The 16,443-nt window shown below is 45.6% G+C and overlaps 1 protein-coding gene across 1 annotated transcript in view; it reads left to right on the top strand.

Moving 5' to 3' along the window:
• COL20A1 (collagen type XX alpha 1 chain) overlaps positions 1-9,411 on the top strand; it is a 49,466-nt gene extending 40,055 nt beyond the window's left edge. The window contains exons 29-39 of the mRNA XM_026862049.1: positions 290-385; positions 897-950; positions 1,301-1,354; positions 1,685-1,738; positions 3,215-3,286; positions 3,992-4,027; positions 5,362-5,428; positions 6,018-6,206; positions 7,515-7,592; positions 8,391-8,546; positions 9,017-9,411. Coding sequence (XP_026717850.1) covers positions 290-385; positions 897-950; positions 1,301-1,354; positions 1,685-1,738; positions 3,215-3,286; positions 3,992-4,027; positions 5,362-5,428; positions 6,018-6,206; positions 7,515-7,592; positions 8,391-8,546; positions 9,017-9,030 — 870 coding nt within the window. The 3' untranslated portion in view covers positions 9,031-9,411. The remainder of the gene's footprint in view (positions 1-289; positions 386-896; positions 951-1,300; positions 1,355-1,684; positions 1,739-3,214; positions 3,287-3,991; positions 4,028-5,361; positions 5,429-6,017; positions 6,207-7,514; positions 7,593-8,390; positions 8,547-9,016) is intronic.
• Positions 9,412-16,443: the final 7,032 nt, after the last annotated feature.

Raw genomic sequence — 16,443 nt, 5'->3', positions numbered from 1 at the left:
CCACAGGGTAAAGAACGTTTCTCTTTGCTCTCCGGCCACCTTTTGGAACAGGAGTGACCCACTTCATGGTCAGGGGAATTGTGCCTTGCAAAGCATCACCTGCAGCTTTGTTGTCTTCTCCCATGAAAGATGCACCAAAACCTTGCACCTAAAAGGCAAAGGCAGCTGAGGTTACTACTCCCCGTCCTGACTTCATCTTGAATCCTGTAGATGTACGGTGCAGCCCGTGTGGCAAGCAGGCACTAATTGCTTTCTTTCCTTACGTTTGATTTCATGTCTTTGGCTTCAGGGTGAACCAGGCCCACCTGGGCAAGTAGGGCCAGAGGGTCCTAGTGGCCAACAAGGCTCTCCAGGTTCCCAAGGAATCACGGTTCAGGGCCCTGTGGTATGTGATCTCTTCCTTTTTTTTTTTTTTTTTTTTTTTTTTTTTTTTTTTTGGTCACTTTGCTAACTCGCAGTTAGAACGCGTCTCAGAAATGGGTGTCTCCATAAAGCCCCCAAAATATGATCTGTGTATTGACATCATCCTTACTAACAGCTGGAGAGTTGCGTGAGAGAGAGATGATGATAATTTATTTCATACTGATGAGGCCCTGCACTTAGTTATTCTGGCCAAAACCTGCTTTTGTCCAGACTCTCCCTAATGTGCCTTTAGCGAAAACATCCCAGAGGAGTATTCAGGCATTTTTCTTTGCAATGCTCATTGCTGTTTGGCAAGGAGCGGAGGTGGAAGCTGCAGGCAGAACCCCCATGCCCATGCTGCAGCTGAACCTCTAACGCTGTAGCACCAACAGAGAGCAGGAGCCACCCGGGACATGGATGTGGAGCAGCAGGATGCTCTTTGCCTTAAAGGAGGCTGCAGAATGTCTAACTGTGTGTCTCTGTTTTAATCCAAGGGACCACCAGGTATTAAAGGAGAGAAAGGAGACACTGGAAGTCCTGGTGCGCAGGTAATGGTAGACACCGTTCTTTTTAATCGTATCACATATTTCCCATTTTTCCCAGTAATTACTTGAGGCAAGATTGAAAAGCCATAGAGTTGTTACTGTTGTCTGCTCGGAAGCTGTCTTTCATTTTGGAAGTGTCATCACTTTCCCGAGGGAAACTAAGTCAGTTGGTGCAAGAAAGATAAACCTATCTTGAAGCTAGAGATAATGGAATTAAAGGTGGGATAACAGTGATTGCTCTCTTTAATGAATGACTCTTTCTTCCTCCATCTTTTTCTTATGCGCCCTATTACAAGATGAATTAGGGCAATGATAATCAGATGCCAACTTTACCCAGCAATTCTGATTTACAGGGCATTCCCGGTGTGCAGGGAGCTCCAGGCAGGGATGGCCTTCAAGGTGCAAAGGTAAATATCTCACCTTTAGCTCAGTTTTCATGCCTAAAATTCTGCTGTGAGCATACCAGCAGAGACTAAAACCATCCAGCTCTCCTAATGCACTCAGTGCATAAGTGAATGGTCTTCTCACAAAGCTGGAGGTACTGGGGGGGAAAAAAAAAAAAATCATCTCAGATTTGGCCAGGTGCCACCCTTCTTGCCTTATTGGCAAGATGCATTTCTTTTACTCCTTCCTAGCAAGCCCCCTGTTAAAAGAAGCGCATGGAAAAAAAACGCCTCGCTGCTTACTAGGTCTCTTTGAATCCTCCCGTTGATAAACGACTGGGTTTGGCTTTGCAGGGCGTGAGGGGGCTTGAAGGCACAGCTGGGCCTCCGGGACCTCCTGGACCGAGGGTGAGTACTCACTACGAGTGACGTGTATCAAAATCTCTTCCTCAGCAGGGCTTTGTGGTTTCTGCCGACCAGCTGTCACCCAGAGGTGTCACGGCAAAGCCCCTTCTCGGAGTATCATGGGCAATACCTGGCACATTGTGCAGATCTCCGCTTTCCCTGCCACTCAGTGTAAGAAGTAAAAACTTGACTTTTTCTGGCACGTTCTGGGGAAGCTTTGACCCAGCAAGGAGATGCTTGTTTTGCTATTTTTGCTTTCCTGTTGTACTCTTTTTCAACTGTTGGTTGAGTTTGTGGTATGTGGGCTTGTTAGACTGAAATCAGCAGGGGCTGGAGGATGCAGAGAGGTGTGAAAGTTTCCCCCCACACCATCTCCCATATCTGCTCTATGCAGATAGGTCTATTTGCACTCTGTCGTATCCAGGAGAACAAAACCTTAAGATCTGTTGATTTACATCCATCTGCTAATTCGAAGGCACTACAGTCCTTCCAGGTTCTGTGAAACAGGTACACGTCACCTGACTTGGGAAACTGAACCAAATTTGATTTCAGATGATGGGTGGTGGACCTGATAGTTACTGATTCTCACTCCTGAATTATAAGGACTTTGGCAGTCCTGAGTCACGTAAGACGGAGATTGCTCACTGCTGGTTTTGCACTAGACCCTACAGTAGTAGTGCTGAAGTTCGGTACTTATGGGACCTGAGGTTGAATTCGGCTCATAACTTTGACTTGCTCATCCTGGGAAGATGCGGAGCTGGCAGGGTTGAACCTCAGCTTTCTAAATGCAAAGAAAGCACTGTAGCCTTCAGAACAGGCTCTGGAAGCCGTTCTGGTGCTGCCTTGAAGACTTCTTTCATTTCCACTGATCAGAAGAGCTGCTAACTTCTATTGACTTTAAGTGTAATAGCTGGAAAATTATAAGAGAAAGTATTTCTACTGGCTGTTTTTTGCTTTTTTTTTTTTTTTTTTTTTTTTCTTTTAACTTCAGAGAGAGATGGCCGAAGAAGGCACTTCACACTCTCTAAGCTTCTGTTACTGTTTTAAAGTATTAGAGGCAAACACAGGTCGTCTTAAAGGAAAAAGAAAAGAACAGCATGGTATTAGGAGGCTGAAGAAAAGGGTTTTGTGCTAGGCTATGTCTATAATCTGAATATATAATGAAGGATCTAAAGCCTGTAGGGTAAATACGCACTGCAGTTTGTTGGCAAAACTCAGCTTTGCTGGCTTGCCCATAATTGAGACAGTAATAGGAAGTGATGCGAACATGGCTCACACACGATAGACTCTTAACATTGGCCTCGTGGCCGGACGAGGTACTGACACAAACCTTAAGGCTACAATGCCCTTGCTAGAGTCCTCTAAACCCAAACTGCTGGTGCCCCTCGAGCTGCAGGGAGATGTCAGCTTTGAACAGAAAAAGAAGAAAGTTAGGAAATAACTGGGCTTTTATCTGTGTCTTGTAATTGATGTCTGCAGGGTTTCCAAGGAGCGACAGGCTCCCGAGGCAGCAGTGGGGAGAAGGGACCTCCGGGTGACGTTGGGCCAACAGTAAGTTTTTCCACTTCTAGGTCTCAAAGAAGGCCAAGACATGGAATAATCGAGTGGAAACAGGCTCTTCCCACAGCAGCTCTTCCTCAGAGCTTAAAGGACAGTTTTAATTCACAGTCATCCTTCTTAAGGAGGTGCCTGGGTATGCAAAGCTCAGGCTACTTAGCTGTCTACAAAGCATGTAAAAAAATCCCACCTCCCTTTGCTCGCTGTAGACTCACAAGCCACCCAAAACCCAACATCCAGACAAATTTCCCGTGTAAGATTCTAGAATAAAGCAAGAGAGTCAGTCCTGAGCTGGAGTAGCCAGCGTTGGGCTTGTAGGGGCAACCGCTGGTCTAGATGCTGCAGTTATTTCTTCTTCTCGGATGTTAAAAACCACCTGATAAGTTGGGAAATCTGCTCAAAGATTATATCTGAGGAATTTCTGCTTCTCTGTTGATGGTGCTTTATGCCACTGCTCCAACTGCTGCTTTGTTTTAGGGGTTTTTTTTGATTTTTTTCTTAAAAAAGTAACCAAAATATTCCTATGAGCTTGAGGCTCTTCTAGTCACCGTCATGAGGTCAAGGAAATGACAAGTGTGTGGGAAGCAAACATTGTGCTCCGTGTCCCACTAATGTAATCTACATCCCTATTGAGTTTTTTTTTTGTTTTCTTCTGCTCTTCCTTTCCCTAGATTTATTTATTTTTTTCTTTCCTCATAGGGGCTGCCGGGTCCAAAAGGAGAAAGAGGAGAGAAAGTGAGTTTTTCTGGTGCTAGGCAACGCTGTCACTGTATCCTACACTCAAAAGAGGATGTGGTAACTTGGTTTGCAAGCCGTGCTTACAAATATAAACCAAACCTTTCTAGCCTTGAGTAACTTTGTGTACCTATAGTTTGTTGCCTTACTATTCACCTGCACGGGCTATGCCGGTGGGATATAAATAATCCTGCAGCAGTCAGGAGCTCCTTAGTAATAATGGAGAAGAAACGCCAACTGAAAACCCGTCCTTTGCTGCGAAGGAAAAAAAACAAAACCACTTGTCTTCACTGAGTTGCTCTTCTTTTTTAATGTATTGCATAAGAGGGGGCACGTTTGTCACAATCCTCTGGCGTGCCCTGGCGCAGAGCCTCTGAGGTCAGGCGATCCATGCTGCCTTTGAAGGTTATTTTATTGTGAGAGGAAGTTTTTTCCTCATCCTGAATTTTGGTTAAAAAGAAACCCCGTGTCTTTCTAGGAGTCTGATCCTTGTTGCCAAGATTGGCTTATGTGAATTAGGCTTGAGACAAGGGATGAGGTGCTCTTGTCTCAAGTCAATACCTCAGTATTATAATTTTAAACAATATTCCCCTTCTGTTCCCACCAGCTTTTCCTTTTCTATATTTTTTTTTTTCCAGTGGAACTTTCCTTTTTCTCCTCCCTTAAGGGTTGTGCTAAGCTTTCTTTTTTTTTTTCTTTTTTTTTTTTTTTTTTTTTAAGTCTGGGTAATCTACCCAGTGATCCAGCCAGAGATGTATATTTTATAAATGGTTTTGGAAGTATGCAGTGTGTTAGGTATGAATTTTCACAGAGGGAGTCAGTGTTTATTTTTAAGCTCCTTTTTTGCATTTTTATCACTTTTCCCTACTTCATTAAAACTTTCTAAAGGACCCCTCATATATGATTTATTCAGAATACAGTAACAGTAAGAATCAATATTCATAAAAGATTTAGACAAAGATATGATGGTGTCATATCTGATCATATTAAATATTTTACATATCCCAGAACATTGAGTTATAGACTTAGCACCTTTTATGGTAAAATTTGAGAGTGAAATTTACTCTCCCTTTTTTGGTAGCTTTGGTAATCATTGAGATTCTGCCTTGGGCTTTTTGATGTGCAGGAGAAAAGCAACTATCGATGTTTCCCAATTTCAATTTTATGGCTCCAGAGCTTTGTGATAAATAAATAAAGCTGCATGTCACAATAATTAATATCTCTGAAACTCAAGCTGACAAAAAGAATGGACAGAAAGCAGTATGATATCGATCCTTTTTAAAAGATATTGATACTTTTTTTTTTTTTTAATTTATTTAAAAAAACATATTCAGGGGGAACCACAGTCCTTGGCCACAATTTACCAGCTCGTTAGCCAGGCTTGTGAGCGGATGATTCAAAGTGAGTATAACCAGCCCAACTCCCGGGTGTGCTCATGCCTCTCCAGCAGTGATGGACAAGACCTGACGGAAGACAGCACGAAGCTGTAATGATCCAGGGAGCTCTTCCATTCCATCCCGTGCCGTGCTGAGCACCACGAGCAGCAAATGTCCCATCGCAGGCTCTCAGTGCCACACTGGTTTTATTGGGTGGCATTAGCACGGAGACCTGTGAAACGTGTCTTTCGAAATCCCTTTGGCACTTTGAAAAAGCTCCTTTATTTCTTAAATGGAAAAGCCTGAAACTAATTTGAGAGAAATTATTATTTTGGTGGTTTGTGCTGATTCCTCTTGAGGCGAGGTGGTTTTGGTAAAGGTCCTGTGTGGTGATGCACGAAGAGAAGCAGCGGTTTGCCCAAGGTCAGGCAGCAACGTCATGATTCAGCTGCCAGTTTTCCTCTTCAGCTTCTGGCTTTTGTCAGTTTGGACTGACAGCTTTTAGCACTAGCTGATCATTTAAAGTACCTTTTTAGACAACATCCTCTTAATTTTTGTCTCTTTTCTGAATCTCCCAGCCAAGGAAACATTAATATTCTGCCTTGTCTTCTCAGCTCATGTGTTGAAATTTGACTCATTCATTCATCAACATGCAAGAAAGCCAGTTCCTGTCTGGGAAGAAAAGTTAAAACCAGGAGAACCGGGACCACCAGGGCCTCCAGGTCCCCCTGGAAGCAATGGAGAAAGAGGAGAAAACGGCATCCCTGGACAGCCAGGCAAAGATGGGTATCCTGGAGAAAGAGGTACGGACAGAAGCATTCATAAGCATATTTTACTATATTCTTGATACTTTAACTAAATATTTTAGTGCCTAAAGCAGTACTATAAAGGTAATCCATAATATTATCTCATCTCATTGCTGTTTTCCTTTTGGACTTCTCTCTTCTCGGAAGAGTCACCCAAGTTAGCTCAAAGAATAGGGAGAAGACAGATGCAGCCCATTATTTTTGCAAGCCTTGCTATGAGAGGAAGGCCAGTTCATTACCATGTGTATGGGGGATGGAGAGTTTAATTTTAGAGGGCAGGAGGCTTTCCTTACAGAAAGGCAACAGAAACAGCCACTGGGATGAACATGTGGTGGTGGAACAGATCCCCTCTGGGCAGAAACGACGAGCCTTGGGAAACACTGAAGGCAGGCATGAGGCAGCTGAAGTAATATTGAAAGTAGGTTTCTGGAGCAGTATTTCCAACAACAAAAGCATCACACATGACTAAAGAAATAGATTAATGCAATCTCAGAAAGTGGCATCAGTTATTGCACATGAATGAGCGAATGCTGGGAATATGTTTTGCTTGGATTTGCAGGCAGTGTTTGTCAGTGCCTCATGTAATTGTCTGTCAAAATAAAATGAAGAAACGTTGGTTTCAGCAGTGTCTTAACACCTCTAAGTAACTAGAGACCTTCTGTTTAACTCCTTACTCTGGCACTATTCAGTCTTAGCTGGTGCCTACAGAGCTTATCAAAATGTCACTTGAGAGAAAAGGGAAGTAACAACCTGCAGATGTTTCCAGCCTGTCGGGTGAGGAGATGGGAGAAGACAGTTCTCACTGAAAAACAATCTTAAGGACGAGACTGATCAAAATATTTTCATCTCAAAAATATGAAAAAAAAAAAAAAAAGGCGTCTGTTTCTCTGAGATGTCCTGGTTTTGTGAGCAGTTTGGTGCGAAAACAACAATACTGGCTTACCACCACCTGGCCAAAGAGGCAGCTCAGCTTTGTGATTTGTCTGATCCACGTGAAGAGCATGAGTGCGCCTCACACTCGGGCCGCTGCGCTAACACCAGCACTATGAATTTCTCTGTGAAAGATCTCCATTTTCACCCATATCGGGCTGCCAAACGATGCTAGCTGGTGCCCTGTTGGTCATGGGCAAATGGCTACTCTGGAAAAGAGAGAAGGTGCCCAGACAGAAGTAAAGGAAAAGGATATTCCTCTGTGTTGGCCAAGGGCTGTGGCCCCACTTCAACATCTAAGAGCCTGGTGGGGAGCCTGTAGAAGCATCAATTCAGGGTGAAACGCAGTGACCCTTATCTTTTATCTGTCATTAGGTGCCCCAGGGCCCAAAGGAGAAAAAGGGATGTCTGGAGCCACTGAGGAAGGGATCCAAGGACCCAGAGGCAGAACAGGTACGGTGAATACAACCTCTTTGTACTGACCCAGTGGGGCCATCCAGAGCTCACCAGCTGCCAGATTGAAAGCGTCACTCAGCCTTAGGACCACTGCGGTGGTGCTGACTGACCTTCCCCCAGCAGCACTGTTGGCAGCATCTTGGATGGTTCCTCTCCACTAAGATGTAAGAGACTTCTCCAGGCAGCTTCTTCCCTCTGGTACCCATTCCCAGCTAATGATGTATTTTAAGGACCTGAGACACATCCAGGGAGTTTTAGCTTTGCTGCCTTCTTGCATGCAAGATCAGACGCTCAGAGGACAGAAACTCTGAAAATTCAGCTCATGAAACACAAGGGGGTTTGTATAATCTGTTAGGATTTGGTGTACTCCTTCATCCTGATCCCTGTTACCTGGGGTCTGTGGGAGGTTTGCCACCGACATAACAATGAGTTACAACATCAAGAGAGTGTGGTCAAACATTATTTAAATTTTCGTAGTTGAGCTGTAAAGACACAGAAAACAATGACTCTGGGATGGATCCTGGGGTTAAGGTGATTTTCTGCATTGACACTTAGGTGGACTTCGGATTCTCATAACCAGGCTTCGTTTTTGCCCAAGCTGGGCACCTTTAAGGTCAAGAATAAGCCCTCCGGTTAGTGGGATTCAGAAGAGGTTTTCCAACATTCTATTTTTACATCAAAATGAGGAAACAGTACTCGGAAAATTAACCACCATGTAGGATGGGGAAAACATAGAGGAGGTATCACAGCGAAGCAGCTGAAGTAGATGCGCTACAGCTTACAGTTCTTCTTCAGGTCCACCAGGAGAAGTTGTGCTGGGGAAACCAGGTCCGAAGGGCTACCCTGGGAATGCTGGTCCTCAAGGTTTTCCCGGTGTCAGAGGGCAGCCTGGACAGTCTGGATATCCAGGGGGTTGTGATATCTCTGGATGTTATGGAGCAGGTAGACGAGGTAAGTCCTGACTATCTCAGTACAAAAGTTCGGGGTTTAGAGCTGGATGCTTCTCTTAAACTAGGCAGAGACTTTTGGTCATCCTTCAGGCACTATCAGTCCTGCAAGAGCTTCCTTTGCAAAGCAATCGGGGTGATCCAAGTGCTATTCCTGTGGATAAAAGCCGACTGCTCCTCAGCCATTCTTCATAGATTAACACATAACTGGAGCAGTAGTCGAGTGGAGTGATCGTGGGGGTATCTTCAGTCCTTAATGTCCCCAGCAGTGTGCATAGAGAGAAGCAATATCTCCGTTCCTACACACACATTTCATACCGGCTCAGTTGTACAAAGTCCTGGGCAATGAAGAAAATTACTGGCACCGAGCAAAAGATTTTCAAGGGAAAAGAATTAATACTATGTCATTCCTTCTCAGTGCTTGACACTGATTTATTCGTTGGCTCAGTGGCCTCATCTCCTTTCCACACACAGATTTCATCCCCTGACGGCCGGTGTGGAGGCAGCTGAAGACGTTCCCCTCGCCCTGGAAATCTCTGGGTGAAAGCTCCACACACTCCAAGAGAAGCAGCAACCTAAACACCAGATGTGGTGTTTGTGGTGTTTTTTGTTTTGTTTTGTTTTTTTTTTTTTATGTCCCATCATTCCTATACGGGCAAGTCAATCAAACACTAAAGCCACCGAGCCAGCCTGTGTTCAGATGAGTCATCCCTCTGTTTTTTCCAGCCCTGGATATCTGCAGTGTTCAAACTCCCATTGCATGTCCCACAGCAAGACAAAGACACGGTCAGAAGTGCAGGCTGACAGACTTGTGGAAAAAAAAAAAAAAAAAAGAAATAATGTATTGAAATGCTCAGAAATAACAGATCATTTTTTGCCCGTTTGTCTGCTTGTGGTTTATTTTTGTCACTTGTTATTCTGGGTCCCCAGCACAGAGGAAAACAGCACCTCATGCCCAAAGATGCAAATCCACTGGAGCAAAACTGTGTTTTCTGTTGGTTGACAAGGTAACAAAGCCTAGCACCATTTTGGCTGTTTCTGCTTTTGGCAAAACGCTGATTTTGGCTTCCTTGCAGGGACGTTATGTACACAAGCACCGCAGACAGCGTGACAACCTTCCCGTGACGTGACTGACCCCGCCGTTTAGCCTTGTTCTCCGGGGCTTGGTAACTGTCAGGCAAAGCCTTAGATCAGACAGAGCATGGTCGTGTACCGAGAAGAGCTGGGGATTAACCTGATGGCCTTTTCCATCTCTCCCTCCTGCAGTCTGAGTAGCTACTTTACATTTTATCAGGTAGAATATTGAATAGCTCCGAGTCTGACTTTAATCTGTATGACATGAAGGTAATTGTCATGTTACACCCCTTCCCTTGCGTGAGCCGTAGTCTAATATATCTCCACAACAAACCATACGGGTACTGATAAAAACGTAGCTCCTTTGCAATCACTACTTTTGGCTGTGCTTGCTCACACTGCTTGGAAACTGCCCTGACTTAAACCCGGAGCCACCAAATCTTTCTTTTTTTTTTTTTTTTTTTTTTTTTTTTTAGCGGTACAGATTTTTCAAAGATGTCAAGAGGCAAAAAATGGAGCATCATGATTATTCCTGGGCACTTAGTTCGGATTGCTGCAATTTCTGCAGCTACATGCAGGTTGGTCGTTGGGTATTCATATGGCTACAGCCAACCTTTGAAAGCTTAAACAGCAAATACCTCCACGTCTAGAAAGTAGATCGTCACATAAATAGCAAAGAGTCGACTTCGAGAAAATTAGGTTGTTTAGACAAGGAATCCAAGTATTATTTCTTCTTGTCATTATGGAAAAATCCGATAGAATTAAGAAGTTTTGCTCAAGGAACGTTTGACATCAGACTTGTATGGGACCTATCCTACAACAAAAGTCACATAGAAGTATGATTACCGCATCCTGTAAGTATTTAAACTAGCCCTTAGCTTAACGTGTGTTCATTCTCTAGAAACTCCCAAGAATTAATGTTTTCAGCATGACATACATTCCCTTTGGAAAATGTAAGAAAATGCAGAGAAATTCTGCTCTGACAGAAGCAGCATTTCTATTCACTTTGGAGCTTTCCAGAGTTGCCCTGACATAGGAAAGAGAAATCCTTCTAGCTTAGATAAAATGTTGCTGCAGACAAAGCTCCAGCCAGGAGAAAAAAAAAAAAAAAAAAAAAAAAAAAAAAAAAAAAGGTCAGAGGAGCTGGAGTATACAGCACGTTGGGAACACGGCGTTTGGAAGAGATGCATTCACTGAGACAGACGCCCTGCGTACGTGTGGTAGATGTTTCCGTTGATACAGGTCAAAGAGCTTTTGATCTGTGTTTTTTCCCTATTCTCTGAAAAATTAAGACACTCTGAAAATAAACCCACCAAAGCTGCGCTCAGAATGGTTCTGCATTTAGCACTGGGTATGAAAGCCAAGAGCTGTGATCACTGGCAGATGTGAAGCAGTGGGCAGCAAGGGCAAGGAGGTAAATGGGGTACCCTGCATGGCGGAGCCTAAAACTGTCCCACAAAACGCTCCCGAACTGGGGAAGGCAAACGGTTCAGTGTGGAACATCTGCTTTTTGCTTTTCCCAGGCAATTCTCCTCCCTTTCTGATTTAAATCAGCGCAGGCAAATTCCCAGTTCTTGAACTCGCTCTTCAAATCTGGGAACTGCAGGTGATTTGAGGCAGAGCTCCTTTATTTCTCTTCATCTCCTGTTTTTGAGAGATTCTAACAGCATCTCACGGCCCGCCTTGGGATTTAACATATTTGGGAGACTTTCAAGTGACATTTGCTTTTGTCTGATTATTTCAGGCACAACACAAAGGGTCAGACTTGAACAAAACTGGGTCCCAGAAGGGTTATTCATTAGGAGACAAGACAACCTGCACAAACAACCTGTCCATTTATTTTCTTAAACTTTGTCCCACGGGTTGGCTTTTTTACTTGAAACCACGGGTATTTAGTCCCCCTAGTATCACTGAACACACGTGCAAGTGCTTTGTAATCCAGTTCCTTGAAGCCAAGGAGCTTTTCTCCTGAGAGGTTTTAGTGCCCTGATAGAGCAATGAACGCTGCATGCTATCAAACAGAAAAAAAAAAAAATTAAAATATTTCAGCTGTTGAAGAAACAAGCAGCCCTAATTGTGGAGGTGCAGGGAGGCTCGGGAGACCCTGCCCAGCCCAGTTTCCTCCTCTGCCAGTGAGTAGAGAAACCAGCAATTTGAGAACATTAATATCCCACGCTCTTTGCTTAACACAACCTGTTGTTTTCCCTCCTGGGCTGTTCTTCAGCACAATTTGTACTTTTCTGGCCCAATTTATCACTTTTAATGCAAACTGTAGTTACGAACAGTGTCATTCATTAGCAACGCGGTTTAAAAAAAAAAAAATAATTTTCCTGCAGATCTTTTCTTAGTAGGGACTTTGTTCTCAAAGCTTTAATTGCTACAAAGAAAAGTTTGACTATTAGTTTTTTTTTTTTTGTTTTTTTTTTCTGGATCTAAACCTGTTTTCTGAACAAATCTGAATTAACCTCAGTGCATAAATTCAACATGTCCTTGTGAAATCCCACGTGTTCCCACCATTTCTTCACCTTTGCAGACTAACGCCCGTTTACCTCCCCTTCTGTTCAGTCCTCACCAAAACCCTTTGTCCTGTTTTGCTCATTTTTTCTTACTGCCCTTGAGTAATCTGTGTCACAGAGACTTTCTTTTCCACGCAGCATGTAGTGTGACAACGTATCTTCAGTTTCTTTAAACCTTCTATCCTCCAGTCCTTAAATCGTGATAAAACTGGATTTTTACCTCTGCTGCAGAGTTTGACCCACCTGATGCAGTTGGATTCTGGCAGAGACTGAGGACTTTTCAGAGACAGATTATTTTTTTTTTGCTACAACTATCATTTTAAGGTATTAAATTGGTCTCAGGAGTAAGACACAATAAGCACAGAAGACTAACCAGCAACACTGCTAACAAGGAGCTCTGAAAACGCTTTCTCCAGGGCTCAACAGTTTGGCTTGACCAAATTTAAAGGCTTAGAAACAAAGAAAACATCCTGGGAGGGGATGAAGGTCTCTTAAATAGACATCACTGCAGTGGGGGAGAGCCCGCTGGGGCTATCAAGGCAGACGGGGCTGTTTGGGGGGGGATTTTCCTTAATACTTCATGTGAACCTTCCATCTCACACGTGCGTCTTTCTGCCCGTCGGTCTTTATGCAGGTGGAATTCCTCAAGACACTGATAAATGTCTAGAGAGAAACTTATCCAAAAGGGAGGTGATGATGAGATGTTATGGTGGGGAAACCGTCCTGAAAAAGCTGGGGAAACAGGGAGCACATAGATCATCCTACCAACCAGCTCCAGATAAAATACTTCGTGTGCTCTGTGGCTGGGAAAAGGACCCAGACAAAGTGAGCATTCGGAAACCAGAAGGGAGGATGTATGGAAAAGCAGAAAAAATGGTGGTAACTGAAGTTATTCCAGTCAGGTTTCTATGCCTTTGGTCTTCTTCCATTCATGGCCAATGGAGCTACTCTGGTGGGAAAGCATGAAACGCCATGGTGAGGATATGATCTCTCCTCCACAGGTAAAACAGAAAAAAATCGCATCTATGTCTGCTTTCTGCAATGCCTTTGGGGTCTCTGAGCTTAGTTTTGCACCCCTAGATCCTGAAAACCATTAACTTTGCTCTGGGACTCTTCCAAGGCAGTTTTAGAGCTCCTGCTGTATCCCAGTCTTGTGTCCTCACTCTTCTGATGTCAGCTTGTTCAGTCAAGTTCTGGGAATCAGTTCTGAGCTGGGAACACTGCAAATGTTAACAGCCTGGCTGCATACATTTTCCTGGAATCTTTCATATGCTAAAAAGCTCTTTCTTTGTGTTTCATGGGTTTGGAGTAGCAGAATTATTCATTGTTCTATGGTTATAGTCTGGTTCATGTCCTAGTTTTATTCCAGTTTCTGATCATTGAATCCTGTAGAGGACTCCATAGGTCGAGGGAGGGGATTCTCCCCCTCTACTTTTCTCTTGTGAGACCCCCCTGCAGGGCTGGGTCTAGCTCTGGGGCACCAACAACAGAAGGACACGGACCTGCTTGAGCGGGGCCAGAAGAGCCCACGGAGATGCTCGGGGGGCTGGAGCCCCCCTGTGAGGACAGGCTGAGAGAGTTGGGGGGTTCAGCTGGAGAAGAGAAGGCTCCGGGGACACCTTAGAGCGGCCCCCCAGGGCTGAAAGGGGGGATAGAAAAGGGGTAACAGTTTTAAACTGAAATAGGGAAGGTTTAGATCAGATGTAAGGAAGAATTTCTTTAATATGGGGGGGGTGGTGGTGGTGCACTGACAGAGAAGCTGTGGCTGCCCCCTCCCTGGAAGGGTTCAAGGCCAGGTTGGATGGGGCTTTGGGCAAGCTGGGCTGGTGGAAGGTGGCCCTGCCCGGGGCAGGGGGGTTGGAACTAGATGGTTTTTAAGGTCCCTTTCAACCCAAACCCATTCTGTGATGGTCCTCAAATGTCAGTAACACCTTTGTAACCCATTTCAGCTGTTGCTTCTTATCTCGTCCTGCCCGACGCTGTGATCTGCAGCGGTACTGACCCCTCAGGGACACAGACACATCCTTGGCACTCCTAAGCCACACTGGATATTTCTGACGTGCTAATGGGGCAGATGCTCGTGGTTCTTTCCTTCTCCTGCATGGCAGGGCCGTTCTGCCAGGGGCTGCACTGCGGTTCCACGTCCTCTCCAGGTGGTCCTGCTCGGTTGCTGTCACGGTGCCACACTCCTCTTGAGCCTCTGCAGTTCACACTGCGTGCGCTGGCAATAACTTTTTGCGGAAAAGGTGAAGATTTGACATGGGCCCTTTGCTGTGAAGAAAGTACAGCCTATGCCTGCCCCTACTGAATTTCCCAGTCCAATTTTGGCTTTTAAATCTGTCCTTAAACCTTTATTAATTCTCCTGTTAACCCCAAATCCTTCCCTTCTTCTAGGCAGGAGCCCAACCACAGCTCTTGCTGTACAGACACCCTCACCCTGTGGGTGTCCACCCCTGGCTGCTTTGGCCATCACTCCGCTGCTGCCCAAGCCCGTGTTCACTGGGAGGTGTGAGCAGAGACCCAAGCTGCTGCTGACTCTCCAGCCTAGACTAAAAAGTGCATGTGGTTTTATTGCTGAAAATGTGCATGCAGCTGCTCCATCGCTGTCAGTGCTCGCGGGCTGGGGAGGAGGAGGAGGAGGTTGCAGTGAGAGCTCTGAGCAGCCACCGTGGGCATCGCTGCGATTCTGCCCCAGCAATGCCCAGGGTCAGAAGTCTTCCTACATTCATGATTATTTTATTGGTGCATTCAAAATGCAAAAAAGTCTCTGGAGGGGGTTCAGGCTGCCTCTGTGAGTGCAGCTTGCCTGCAGCACAGACCGCAGCCCAGCCCCGCTGCCATCCCCCTCTGTGTGCAGCTGCCCTGGTACGTTTACGCACCAGACCTTGAAGATGTTCGACTGTTTGTTTTCCTTTCATTGCCATAAGCAAATTCACTGACTGTGAAAAGGGATAAATTAGCATCTCCGAAGACTGAGTCTCTCTTTATTCTGAAAGCAAGCAAAGGGGAACAGCAGCTCGGGATCCCTCATCCTCCCTCCCCGCACCGCGCCAGCACAGCTCTCTCTGGAACTGGCCCAAACCACAGCTACTCCACATTTTTGTGAGTCATACAGATTTTAAACATCTGGCTGCGCCTGTGACCACGGAGAGCAGCGGTAACTTCTTAGCTGAGACTAAATGGGCTGATCACTGCATTGATTTTTAGCCTGTACTCTACAGACTGAGTGCAGTTACTTGTATTTCAAAGAAATCTCTTTAAACCATATTGTTTCAGTTCCAGCACTACTATCACAAGCCTGCACAGCTCTCTGCTGCTCCTCTGAGCCATGGGGCACGAGCAAGCCTCATGTGCCAGGCTACTGCGTTGGGGCGCCACACATCTCACCTGGGGTCTCACCCCAGGCTCTGCCTTCTACCAGGACCTCCTGTGCTGGCCTCCAGGCAGCTGCCTGCCTCTCCTGGTGTGCATTCCCCAAAGTGCTGGGCGAGTCAGACCTGCCTAGCAGTAAAATTCACAGTGGCCAGACCCAGCTGTGGGGTGCAGAGGAGATGCTGGGTGAAGCTCAGAGCCCCTCAGCTGCCAGCCTGGGCTCCGAGTCCTGCAGTCACGGCAGGTCCTGGGGGAAGTCTGTATTTTTAGACTGTCTGCCTTTCCTTGCGCACCGTGGTAAAATGTTTATCAGCCCTTCTGCCTATGAGACCTCTGAAGTAAGCGGGGAGGCACTGGGCTGGGCACTGCTGGGCTGTTCCCAGCAGCCAGCAATGAGGATGGGAACGGCGGGTGTGTGAGCGCCGAGCAGAGGGGATGCTGATGTGGACAGACACGCTCTGTCCCAGTGTGGTCACTCTCCTGCTGTTGCAAATTCATACAGAGAACAGACAGAAGATAGACAAAGCCCACGCTTGCTCTCTTCTGGCCTTTCACCCACACATCTGGCCCAGCTGTGTGTCTCCCTGCAGCATCCCCCCTGCCTCTGGCAGGTGGTGCCTGTCCCTGCCTTCTTGCTGCAGGTCCCAAAGCAAGGACAAGATGTGCAGAAAGGTTGGCTTAGCTTGAGTAGAGCTGGGAAGAGCACAGCTGCTGAAACAACTGGTCAGATTTAAGACCATAATACCTGCGATTTCTGCAAAGCGCCTTTCTGAATTCCCAAGTGTGGCTGTGTGTCCTGTTCAGGTTTCCCCAGGTAATGGCACAGTTCCTTATCACGCCAAAGCTGGCCTGGATTTCTGTTGTGCCTTCCCTATGTCTCAGTACCTTCCCCACCTACAGCAAGGGTTTTACAGCTCAGAGTGACCCTCTGTTATTTTA

This window comes from Athene cunicularia, assembly GCF_003259725.1.
Source record: "Athene cunicularia isolate RWA chromosome 20 unlocalized genomic scaffold, athCun1 chr20_part1, whole genome shotgun sequence".
NCBI lineage: Eukaryota > Metazoa > Chordata > Aves > Strigiformes > Strigidae > Athene > Athene cunicularia.
Note: the sequence above shows the minus strand (reverse complement) of the source record. Positions and strands in the feature narration are given on the sequence as shown.